At 36.8% G+C, this 13352-nt stretch overlaps 1 protein-coding gene across 12 annotated transcripts in view; it reads left to right on the forward strand.

The window, feature by feature from the left end:
• ABI3BP (ABI family member 3 binding protein) overlaps window positions 1-13352 on the forward strand; it is a 309603-nt gene that overhangs the window by 162344 nt on the left and 133907 nt on the right. For all 12 annotated transcript variants that reach the window (XM_069065333.1, XM_069065335.1, XM_069065337.1 and 9 more), the window contains exons 5-6: window positions 4800-4981; window positions 7316-7371. In XM_069065333.1, the coding sequence (XP_068921434.1) occupies window positions 4800-4981; window positions 7316-7371 (238 nt within the window). The remainder of the gene's footprint in view (window positions 1-4799; window positions 4982-7315; window positions 7372-13352) is intronic.

Consider the following 13352-nt stretch of genomic DNA (forward strand, 5'->3'; position numbering starts at 1 on the left):
CACACACACACACACACACACACACACACACACACACACACACACACCCTTCCTTGTAGTCAGCATCTAATTACTGTTATATTTGCATATGCCAATAAATGGTACTTTCAGATTGTAAATAATTAATGTTTTTCTGAATATTTACATTCTGCACACTTTGTTCCAACTGACCCTTTTCCCTTGCATTTTCTTCTGGGATTCCTATTTCTGGGGAAATGTTTAGGCTCTCATCATCTATTGACTGAGCTATTGCAATGGCCTTCTAATAGACCTCCCGGCATCCATTTTCTCTTTCTCTCCTAATCCTGCCTCCAGTCAATCAATCAGGTCATCTCTTGACTTAGTTCTTAAAGAGGCCTATCACTCAAAGTAAGAACCTTACCTTAAAAGGGCCAAAGTCCCCCACTGCATCCTGGGCCATCTCTAGATCGATATCTGGCCACTCGACCCAGATGCCTCTGGAGGAGAAAGGGAAGCTGGTGACTTTGCACAGCCCTCCCTCACTCAAATCAAAGTCAATTGTAAGTTATGTCATCTCCCTGATGTCATGGTCCTCTTTGAGAACAAAGGACAAACCACAACCTGTAGGTAATCCTAGCTGCATATACACAGATATATCCTCATATATGTGAGAGAAAAAACCTGCTCAAGAAGTCATTGCTTGAACTTGGTCTTGAAGAAAAGCCAAGATTCCAAGAAGCAGAGATGACAAGGGCAATTGGCACAAAATTGGGCATCCTGTTTGAGAAACAACAAAAGTGTGGTTAGGCTGTAGACTGCATAGAAAGGAGCAAAGCGTAAGAAAATTGGGAAGGTCCAAGGCCACAGAATGTGCAGAGTTGTACTTGTGAAATGAGAGTTTATATTTGATCCTACAAGCAACAGAGAGCAATAGATGTATAGATTAGTGGTAATGTTGGAGGCATGTGAGGAGGTAGATGTGACATGATTTCCTTCATTTAAGAGAAATCGCTGGCAGTTGTGTGGAGAATGGATTGAAGGTGGGGAGGGAGTGGATGCAGGAAGATCAAATAGGGGTTATCACTGCAGTCCTGGTGAGAGGCAGAATGCCAATGAGGATAGGGTGGTGACCCTGTAAGTGGATATAAGGAGTGTATGGGAGAGATATTGTAAAGGTAGAAACAACGATATTTGGCAGCTGATTATGATGAGGTACAGGCTCTTGAGCTCTGATTGAATCTTCCCACTTGATGAGGCATTTGCCTGAGGCCATAAGCTTTCATTATAGCTAGGCCCAAATCTCTGTTACTTATAACCTAGCCTAGCCCTCCATTGTCCAGCTACTTCCCACCCTTGATCCTATCAAAATATCTATACCCAAACCTGTTACCCTTAAACTCCATTGTCTGTCATGTCCAGGTAACCTTCAGCTATTTCCCACCCTTAATCTCATTCCTGGCGTCTGACCTCAGTCCCATCAAGATCCTCCTTAGACTCCTCCTCAAGACACTCCCCAAACCCCACCTCTAAACCACCCCTAAATCCTCCCACAATCTTTCTGTATATAAGATCCATCTTGCCTCCATGAAGGGACTTGAGATTAAATCTAGCTCTGACTCAGTCTGTATCAGATTATTCTGGCCTGCCTGTCCAGTACAAGTGTCACAGATACTTGGGCTCCTTAAGAGTCTACCTATTATGGCAAATCCTTAATAAACTTTGCTTTACTTTGTCTGAGAGAAGACTTGAGTTGAATTCATTCGGCAGGACTGGGCATGTTGATATGTTGGAGTTTCAAGCACCCCTAAACCCTAAGATTAGATATGTAGAGTGCGAAAAGGGAGTTGAGGATGACACAGAAGTAATAGGAAGGATAATTGTGCCCTCAGCAGTAACAGGGGAATATGGAAGAAAAGGCCTGAATTTTGGTGGAAAGATAATGAGTTGTTTTGTCCATGCTGGGTCTGAGATGACTATAGGACACCCACTTTAAAATGTCCATCGGGAAAATGATGCAGTAGGACTGTAGCTCAGGGGACAGAATGGGGTTGTAGACCTAGAACTTATCTGCATACAGAAAATAATTAAACCCATGGGTGTTAATAAAGTCACCAAGAGAAAAAGAGTAGAGAAAAAAGAGAAGAGGACTCAGGAAAGAACCTTGGGCATTAACTGATTGTGATTTGAATAAAGAGCTAGTAAAGAAGAAGAAAAGAGAATAAGATAATAAACATTTATTGAACACCTATGAGGTGACAAACACTCTGCCAAGGGCTTTACAAATATTACCTCATTTGAAGGAGAAGTCAGAGAAGTAGAAGAGGAACCAAAAGCAGTAGCATGAAAACCCAGAAAGGATAGAATATTCTGGAAGAAAGGATTATCCATGGTATTCGATGTTGCAAAGAGATTAAGAAATATGAAAAGTGAGAAGGGACCATTATGTTTAACAATTAAGATATCATTGATAACTGTGGAGGGAACATTTTCAGTTCAGCGACAAGACTGGAAACCAAATTGCAGATGGTTTTGAAGAGAATGTGAGAGAAAGGAAGGAGAGAAAATGGAAGCATCTAGTATAGAAGACCTTTTCAAGGAGTTTAGCCAAGGAGGAGAGGAGAGATGGCTGATGATAGCTAGCAAGGATGATAGGATTTAGTGAGAGGTTTGTTTTTATACATGTTTTGTTTTGTTTTTAAGAATAGAGCAAACTTTGGTGTGTTTGTAGGCAGAAGGAAAGGAACCAGCTTATACAGAAAGTTTAAAGAAGAAGGATAATGATAGACTCTATTTTCAATAAAGGCAAATTAACACACTTACAGTCTATCTGGGTCTACCACAACTACCAAGCTGACTGCCTCATAAGCTCAGCTATTTGCATTCCTTCAAGATTTTTTTTTGGAAGTCATTACATTTTTTTGGAGTCATTACTCCCTTCCAATACAATCAGAGAGGTGTTTAGACTTTCTGAAGGCATCACTGGGTGTTAACATCTTATTTGAATTTTTTTTTTCATTCATGGTGGTTATATTCTGTGACTATATCAGTTGAGTTTGGGTGTAGATGGAAGCAGGAACCAAATCCCTGTTCTCCTCCCTTACAAATGACTTTATTTAGTTCTGTTCAACAACAGCAAATGATATAGATGGTGGGAGTCATACAGGCCTAGGGTTTGGCAAAATGTGAGTGGCTATAGGACAATGAAACAAGGGATCCAAGGGTAGAGGATAGAGTAGAGTTGAACTGCCCCACTGAAGTGTCAATGTTGTGAAGGTTGGAGAGTATAATCAGGAGTGGTGATGCTCTGGGAAAACGCTTAACTGTGGAGGTGTTGGACATCATAATGAGGATGAAAAATGGGTTTGGGAGCAGTATGGCATAGGGAAATATGGAATTACAATAATTATGATCAAATAAATGAATTTCAAATGAATAGCTGCATGTGAGGGCAGATCAAAGACTTACCCATCTCTGTGTTTGTCTGAGGTGGAGTAGAGAAGTAGGTTGTAAGAGTTGTCATTGAGGAACTGGAAGGTCGGAGTACTTGATGAACCATCAACATATATGTTGAAGTCCTCTAGTATGAACCCAGGGATTGAGGTTGAAAAGTTAGATCCAGTCACGAGGTGGTAGCTGCCCACAGGGACAGCTAGGTGGCCCAGTGGATAGAGTTCTAGGCCTGGAGTCAAGAAGACTCATCTTCCTGAGTTCCAATCTGAACTCAGATACTTCCTAACTGTGTGGCCTTGGGCAAGTCACTTAACCCTGTTTGCCTCAGTTTCCTCATCTGTAAAATAAACTGGAGAAGACAATGACAAACCACTCCTGTACTTCTGTCAAGAAAACCCCAAAGGGGGTGACAAAGAGTCAGATATGACTGAATAACAACTGAATTCTAGATAATGTGTTGGGGAGGGGAAAGGGAGGAGAGATATGATAAGTTTGGTGAGAGTGAACTTCAAAGGAGGAGATATTTGTGAGTGATGGTGATAGAGACTTTGGAAACAGCAATAGAGGACACATTCCAGTCAAACTATCTAACTTGCTCTTTCCCACATAAATCATTCTGTCTCCTTTCTCCCTGCTTTTATACTGTCTGCCCCTCATGCCTACAATGCAAATGCTCTTCTTTCAAAGCTTAGTTTAAATACTAGGGCCTACAGGAAACCTATCCTGATCCCCCTCCCCCATTTGCTAGTTACTGAAGTTCCTTTAAATCTAGGTTTGTATTTATTTTATATTACATTTCTGTGTACATTTTGTTTCCCTTAAAAGAATGTAAACTCTTTTGTCTGACTCAGAGCAGGCATTTAATAAATGCCTTTTAAATTAAGGAACTCAAGGATGTTATTTATATAATCTTCCTATTAGATTTCATCTTATTAGATGCTATACATATTCCTAATCTGTCAAAATTTTGTTGGATTCTGAAGCTGTGATACGTCATGTATGATCTGGGGCACTGGAGACCACTTGTATAAGACTTTCTTTCTGGGTGGAGAATGATTACTTGATGTTCCATGCCCTGGAGGGAGCCTGGAACTTCTTGTGCTCTTTGGAAGCTGGAAAGCCAGAAGTTGGATCTCTCTTCTCCAAAGCTTTTACTGACTCCACTCATCACCAGTCATGAAGCATAGAGTGATCATTCTCCACCAATGAGAAGAGACCTATGCAAATGACCTTGAGTCCTGTATTACCTGTAATAACTTCTTCACCTTAGTGTCCTCTGCAAGGCAAACCAATGCTTCTACTTAACCTGTATTATAAAGACAGGACTGATATTGGGTGTCAACTATTTGGTGGCAAAACATAATATTATTACTGTTTTTATTCAACAGATTATATACAGTTCGTTATCGGGAAAAAGACAAAGAAAAAAAATGGATTTTCCAAATGTGCCCAGCCACTGAAACAGTAGTTGAGAATCTGAAGCCAAATACCATTTATGAATTTGGAGTGAAAGATAATTTAGAAGGAGGACTCTGGAGCAAGATTTTTAATCACAAGACTATTGTAGTATGTAAGTCCTTCACACTGTTTATTTTTTTTTTAATCCTTCAGGTACTTTTAATTATTTTGTTACTTGTATAAACTAGCATGCTTTGAATTTTATAAATTTAATATCCCATAAATAGCACTTCAGTATATTTTATGAAATGTATTTTTCCTCAAGATAGGAGCCTATGTCAAACAGTCCAAAATATAAGTATGTTTTTAAAACCATGAAGCAGAGCTTATGATTTTCTTTAATTATATGCATTTTATGAAATAAAGACATGTTATTAGTTTCACTAAAGAAATTACTAAACAAATGTATGCTGAAATAATGTCAGGCCAGTCATATATAGTGACAATTTGTCCCAGATTCTCTGGCTAGTCCTAATCTCAGTTATTTAACCCCAGTTACCCCTCCCTCCATTATCAAAATGTTCCAGAAATTCCAATATTTCAACAAATAACTGAATAAATCAAATAAGAATTATTAAAATATATATATATATGTATGGCTCAAAAGATTTGGAGCTACAAAAGATAGAGAATCATAGACTGAATGTCAATTAGCTACTTACTTTATATGCATGCACAAAAAAGATGTGAGACAAGTGGCAAAATTGAAAAAGTCTGATATTAAAGTGACTTGTGTTAGTGATAACATTCCTAATTATAAGTCTCATGAATAGCATGTTGTATACACTCACATAGATGTCCCCACCATTATGTCAGCAGTGTTAAGTTGATAAATCATTTCTGGGATTCATATAATATTGTTGCCTTAGATATAGTCCATATACATGGAACGATTTTTTTACTTGCAAAATTTAAATATATTCTTTCAATAAACCCTACACTTAAAAAAAATCAGCTATTGTGAGATTCCATTTACAGATGGTCATTTATATGGAACATCTTATATAATTAATATTCTGGGGAGAGGGGGCGGGAAGACCCCAAGCATGAGAGGTCTAAAAATGTAGGAACTATTTTAATTTGTTCATTCATGAGCAAATGTTTAATGCTTCTTATTTCATAACAAGGATGACTGTAAACTCCATAAGGCAAATGAAATGATATTGAAATGTCTGTTTTTTCATGGCATTTCAGACGTGGTCACATGACTTTTAAAGTATTTAGCAAGAGCGTACTGGCAAAAAGGAGCACTTTAGGAAATTACTCAAGTGCATACATTGAAACTTTGGAGAATCCATTATTTATTTCATTGATGTAGGTTTTTCTCCCAATAATTCATTTAACAACTGTCCGTACATCTCCATCCTTTGTAACTCTTGTCTTGTTCTCCCACAACCACACACAGAGGTCTAACCAGTGTGCTGGGGGGGGGGGGGGCTTCATCACTTTATGTAGATACCAGTTTGTTGCATTGCTATTCATCAGTTATTTTATTCTCACTATGTGACTGACCCAATCCTTTTTCCAGGGATATATCTCTGATGACACCTTTTATATGGGTAGATATAATTAATTAAACCATGCCTTGGTTGTATGAGAATACCTATGCAGTTTTTCAAAATGTTTGTTTCCTTCCCATTAGAAGAATCACACAAGTGTCATCTAGCTCAGAATGCTGTTTTTCATTACGATGATCATATAAAGACAGTAAAGGTGCTGTTAATTGAATTATCTTCTTTTGCATTTGATTTTTAAAGTAGGCATTAAAAGCGGTAAATCTCCAATGTACAAGAATAAACTTTTTTAAGGTCTAATCTTTTGATAAGTAGCATAGAGGGATGTGACTGTCCAAATCTTTACCTAGCTACTTGAAGACAATAAGCAAAGAGAGAATTGGAGTCTGAAGGAAACACCACTTCTTGTCTTTATCAATATGAGACAGAAAGAAAAAGGTTTTGATAGCCGCCTTTTGGGATAGTGAGTCCATTGACATGGGAGATATGCCCTATCATTTATTTATTTGGTATACTTTCTACTATTTTCAGGGATAATTGTAGAGTTGGTGATTCAAATTATTAATAAAAAGTATACCCCCATTAACACTCCTTGTACATAATCTGATAAAACCATATAATTACTCTTAACTCCATTCGCTGATGAGGAGAGAAGAGGAGGTGGGATGGGATTGTAGAAAACATTTCTTTCCCCATAAGTTGTCAGACATCAAAAGAAGTAAGACTCCATTCGTGTTCTCAGATTTCACATTACAGGTATAAGTTACAGGTAAAAGAAAATTGTACTATAAATAATGAGATTATACCATTTGAAAGGAATGAAAATAAAATTGGTGAGAGAAGGGGATTGAGTTGTCTTGATAAGTGATCATTTGATTTTGTACTTGATGAGATGAAAATAATATTTCTTTTTTCTTTTTCCCTTTCATCAGCTAAAAATAAAGGGAATGGAAAAATTCAAAGTACCTATGACCAGATGCATACAGTGGTATGTAACAAATTTATTTTCAAAGTTAGCTAGCAAAAAGTTATTTTTAAGTATTTATGTTTTTACTTTCTCACTGCTGTTTACTAAGTAGCTAAGACCTAGTGAAGTGAAATTCATTGTGCTAATTAATCAAAAGTTCTCAGGATTGACTAATTTAATTATCTCCCTACTTAGTAAACAACAGATTAGATAATTTCTAAAATCCCTATCAGCCCTAATACTCTATAAGTCCATGATTCTATAATTAATATAATTAAATTATAGCATGATTATAATTAATCTAGCAGTCTAAGTAAGTTTGTATGCTATTGTGTCTGTGTGCTGTCATGCAGGTAGACTTTTTGTTGTATTGAGTTTTTTCTTTAATTGCACATCTGATGTTTCCTTTTTTTTCTTTTTTTGCTTTTTGGAGGGCAATTGGGGTTAAGTGACTTGCCCAAGGTCACAAGCTAGTATTTGTGTTAAGGGCCTGAGGCTAGATTTGAACTCAGGTCTTCCTGACTCCAGGGCCAGTGCTCTATTAACTGTGCCACCTAGCTGCCCCTACACCTGATGTTTTCTAAATGAATAGCAATGAAAGGAATGTCTTGGGTCTAGAGAAACCAGGGATTATAACAAACTTTTTATACCTGTGTTGCTACAATTCAACTTCCCCTCTATCACAGGTCCCCTTTTTAGGGAAAAAAACCTTTTCTCTTTACTAAGCATCCTCCTTGTTTCTACCTACCCTCCTATCGAGCCCCTCACTCAAAGAAGAAACAATCATTTATATTTTAGTGTGAGCTATCTTACCTTTCCCAAATTGCGTGTATTTCAGGCATTAGATCTGTTTTTGTCATGAAAAATTTTCTCCCATATAAAGAATTTTTAGGCATTGTCCAGCAGGGAGGGTAGACATTTTAGGGGAATATGAGAAGGACTCCCAAACAGCTAATTAGTGTTTTTGAAGCTGGTCCTGGCCAGCATTGAATCCGCAGAAGATAGATGTTGCTCTGTATATCTCAGGTGTAACTTCAAACATAGTCACAGGTGACACAAAGGTATGTGCTTGATTATAAGATTATGTATCTGTGTTAACAAGCCATTGTTTGTGTGACTGTGGTCTTCAAGTGGCTTGGGGAGAAGTGGTAAGAATGAATTTAGGAGAAAGTTTTATTGGAGGCACATGAAACAAAGAGCTTGACATCATATCCTACCCATGATTGATGCTCACTACTTGTGTGATTATGAGCTTAACTTAACTTAACTTTCCTGGGACTCAGTATCCTTATCTATAAAATAAGGGCTTCTGGGGTTATAGCCATCCTACATCTCTGATCCTTGGAAATCACAAGCCATAAGATACTATGTACAAGGAATAGATAAACACATATTGCATGTGTTTATATATTTATGTACATACACATGTATATGCACACACAGGCAAACACATATATGTTACCCTTTACAGATGAAACAAATCTAAAACAAGAAAATCTCACAATGAAACTTTAAACCCAGAGGTCCATTTGTCCTTTTCTCACCTTCTGAGACCATCCTAATTCTTATTTTAAGCGGATATGTTCTTATGAATAGTACCATCTCCCTGACATGTGTAGCTGGTTCATTTTTGGTTTTATTATGTCTTCTGTGAAGCAACAGGTCTTTCTCCCTTTTCAGCCACTTGCTCCAAATAAATTGTGTTACTTTTGGCAGGGTAGCCCTGTTGAGTGGGATTACTTGACAGGACTGGGGAGAAGATTAGATCTCACTCCCAGGGACTTTTATCCCCTTCTCCCATCATAAATAAATATGATGGGGGAGAGGGGAGGGGAAGAGAGGGTGCAATAGGAAGTAACTTCCTGTATCTCTGATACAGATCCAAAAGTTTTATCACTTCAAGCTGCAAGGTGGAGTCCTCCCTTGACTTCAGCCAGCAATCTTGGTGTTGTAGGATGAATTACTTGTTTATTTCCAAAGGGAAACACAACTCCATTCAAAAGGATATTTTAAGGCTCTTCTATTCAGCTTGGTTCAGGATGGCCATCTGGACGGAATGAAAGTGATTCTTTTACTGACATCTGTGTAGCTCTGCAATTTGAGGAAAATTGGAAAGGAAGAGTCTGGGATAGCCTCTAACATCTTACATGGCCATGTCTTTTCATTGATTTGATATAATGATTCATTTCAGATAAAAAAGAAATGACAGTGGCAATGCAAAGCTTAAATATCATTTCACTGAGAACCTGCCTAAGAGGGCATGATTTCAAGGGCTTTGGAATAAATTCTAGATATGCAATTGAATTTTAATACAATTGGAAGCTTTACACAATATTTTCATTCCATGCTTGCATACATGGAAATACTTTTTCTTCTGAACGCTTTCCAAAGAGTGGGGAAATGAAGGATTTAAATTGATGAACAACATTGATCATTTCTTTAAATGAATGATGCTATTGTAGGTAAAGTAAAAATGTTTGTAAGGACTCTGTTTTTGTACTTTATTCACTTATACATATATATATATATTACATATGCTGATACCTTTGTCAATGGCTAATACTAGAAATAGTGTGAAATAGAAATAATCTATTTTATCAAATTTATTGCATAATATAACTATAGTGTGAGATAGAAATGATCTATTTATCTAATTTATTATATAATGTAACTATGGTGTGAGAGAAGTAATCTATTGTCTAATTTATTATATTATATAACTGTTATATAATATAACTTATTATATAATTTATTCTTATTATATAATAAGTCTTCTGTAATTTAGGACATATAGGAAGATGACCTAGACTTCTTTGAGACTGCTTACTAAAGACATTTGGGACATTTTTTTTCATTTTTAGAATGAATTGTCTTTCTTAATGCTGACAATTTCTTAGAAAGGTATTGACCATTAATGTTTGATTATTTGGTTATAATACACAAATGATGGTCTCCAAAAATACCTATTTTTAAAATCATCACATCTGTCTTTAGAATTGTACATTTATACATATATTTTATAATCCAGTGGCTAGGTAAACTTAATTTTAAATATGTTTCTCAGCTAGTGTTTAAAATACAATTTTAATTGTTTAGGGAAAGCCAACTCCTCTTGAAATCAGTTTTCCCCTGGGATATGACATTTCTTCTGACCTTTTCTTCATTATCATCCAGATCCACCCATCTCCTAAGGGAACAGCATCTATTATTGGCAAAAGGGGGAAAAGTGCTGCCAATTTTTTAGTTTAGCAATGATCAGATAAGGAATGCCAAGAGTAAGAATGATCCTTTTTCTTTCTCTCCCTTTATCCACACCTCGAGATGATGCACACCAAAGTAATTATACATTCTCCCATTCTAAGTACCTCCATGTTCTAGGTAGAAAGTAAAAACAATAATTCTAGGTCAAAGATATAATAACAAACAGTTGGATCTGGTTTTCCATATTAGCCCGAAATCTGAAAACTTTCACAAGAAGCATGTTGGTTTTTGTTTTAGCTAGACCTGAATCAGCGTGTTTCATTACTTAGTCAGTTTAGAAGAAAATGGGTGGAGTTTTTTAGAATGAATTAAATGGAGAATGTAGTATATCAAGGTTCTTCTTTTGTGCACATTTAGTTTTTCTTTCAAGACAGTGGAATTGTTTTATGTGCAACTTTTAACCATACCTCAAATGTCAATCCATCCTAGGGATTTGAAGACAAAGTGAGATCTCAAATAGATTGCTGTTACAAAAATGATGACCCAAACTGAGATACTAAGACCTAAAATTGTCAAGGGTGCTTTGTGACATGGCTTTGATATAAGCTTGATAAAATTCAGGATCAATCAGTAATGCCAGTTCTCAATGAGTTGCTCCTTCATATAAAGCAATGAAGTTGCTCCTGGGCTCGAGGGGCCCAAGGTGTTTAATGCCCCAGGACCATATTGCTGCATACTAAAAGGGGCCCCTCTCAGCTCTGGATTTGGTACATGCAGATGGGTTTAGTCTTGGGGAAAATGACCAATAAAAACCCTAAATCTTTTGTTTTTCTTTACCATTTACTACCTTCCTCCCTCCCACATCCTACCCTCTACTCAATCTTAGAGCCTCAGAGAAATTTACTTAAAGTTTAACATTTTACTTATGTATGACATTGAAAGATCCTCAATATACAATGTAAATCAGGTATAAAATAGCTATTTACTTCCTTTCCATATGAGGAAATATTCAACATACAAATATGACTCATAAGTATTCATTAATAAAGACTTAAAACAAGCAGCAGTAGTAATATATCTACTGTTATACTTTTCTGAAAGGTTGAGACTGAAGCACAAAACATTTGTGGCATGACTAAATAGGTTTCATTACATTTCCACTTGGTTCTGCATTGTCCAAACAATTCTCTCCAAGCCTTCATCTTCTAGTAATCCAAGTCTGTTTGGGCTTGTGCTCTGACTGATGGTTTTCTTCCCCTCTTAAAAAACAAACAACAAGCAAACCAAAAAACCTTTCTAGTAGGTATAGAAAGAGCATCTCCCATACCTACTGAGGAACCAGTATCTCTTAAAGACCAATTCTCTTAAATTCACAAGTTAGCCTCCTAAGCTAAAAATATCTGTTGTGGGACCATTGCTCAGGCACCTAGGACTTGGCAAAGAAAGACAAAGTAGAAGCATCCAGGTTTCTGTGTCTAGTCTCAGGATCAGCCTGGTAGAACGTGTGCTTTAGTGGTCATATTCTAACAGCCTCTATGTGACCAGGATGGGGGAAGGGAACCAGTACCCTCTTTCCTTGTAGGGAAAGGCTCAGATAGTCCTAACACAATCTTCAGACAAGAAAAGAAGTGCACTGAGAATAGCTTCTTTTTAAAGGTCCACTGAGTTAGGGAGTCTTTCTGCTCAATGGCCAATAAGGTCCCAAACACCAAGGACTTTCAGCAATGAGTCACATGTGTCCCTGAAGATCCTGGAAGTTTCCAGGGGAGCTCCAGGGCACACTATAGACCCATTTCTATGTATGCTCCATGGGGTCAACCTTCACTACATATTAGACTGCTAGGCAAAACTCTGAAGTTGGCAACATTTGTTTTCAGACATAAAGACAGTGAAAGCAGCCAAGTGATGCAATGTGTGCTGGACTTGGATAAGGAAACCCAGAGTTCAATCCCACCTCAGATACTTACTAGCTACATGACTGTAGGCAAGTCACTTAACCTCTGTTTGCCTCAGCTTCCCCATCTGTAAAATAATGATACTGATACAATAGTACCTATCTCCCAGGGTTGTTGTGGGATCAGTGATATAATATTTGTAAAGCACTTTGCAAACCTTAAAGCACTATGTAGATGCTAGCTATTAGCCATCCAGGACTGTCTTGTAGTCTTTATTTTGCTTTGAGGGAAGGAGCAGGATTTGGATGGAGGAAATTCACAGTATATAGTAGCATAATAGCAAACTAAATTCATTTACCCTTATAGACCATAATATCTACATCTGCACTTATAGTATAGTATAATACCAGTTCATCAGGATGATACTGTCATTAAGAAAAAATTGTATTATATTCCATATACAGTACTTTAGTTAAGAAGGTTTATGAATATTGCCTTCCAAAAACATCTAAAATATAAAGGGTTAGTATAGTAGTTTAGACAGTAAACTATCCAGAAAACCATATGTGTATATGTATATGTATATATATATATAATCACATATAATATATAAGCATAATATATGTTATCATATAATAAAAATAATATCTGTTATATATGTATGTGACAAATTATCTATCCACACACGTATTTATGACAATTCTCAGTAAGAGATTTGATTACGTTTATATTTTTAAAAACAATTTGGGAAAGTAACCCAAAAGTAGGCAACTCTCATGACAGACTTTCAGTCAATAAGACACCATAGTTGAGAAGATTTTGGGGCGCATCATGACTCCTAGTGTCTCTAAAGTCATTACATTTAGGCGACCATCTGCTCAAAAGGACAATCCTGACCCCAGTAAT

This window comes from Petaurus breviceps, unplaced genomic scaffold (genome assembly GCF_028583685.1).
Source record: "Petaurus breviceps papuanus isolate PSGF00001 unplaced genomic scaffold, PetGlider_PUasm1.0 90683, whole genome shotgun sequence".
In the NCBI taxonomy this organism is placed as follows: domain Eukaryota; kingdom Metazoa; phylum Chordata; class Mammalia; order Diprotodontia; family Petauridae; genus Petaurus; species Petaurus breviceps.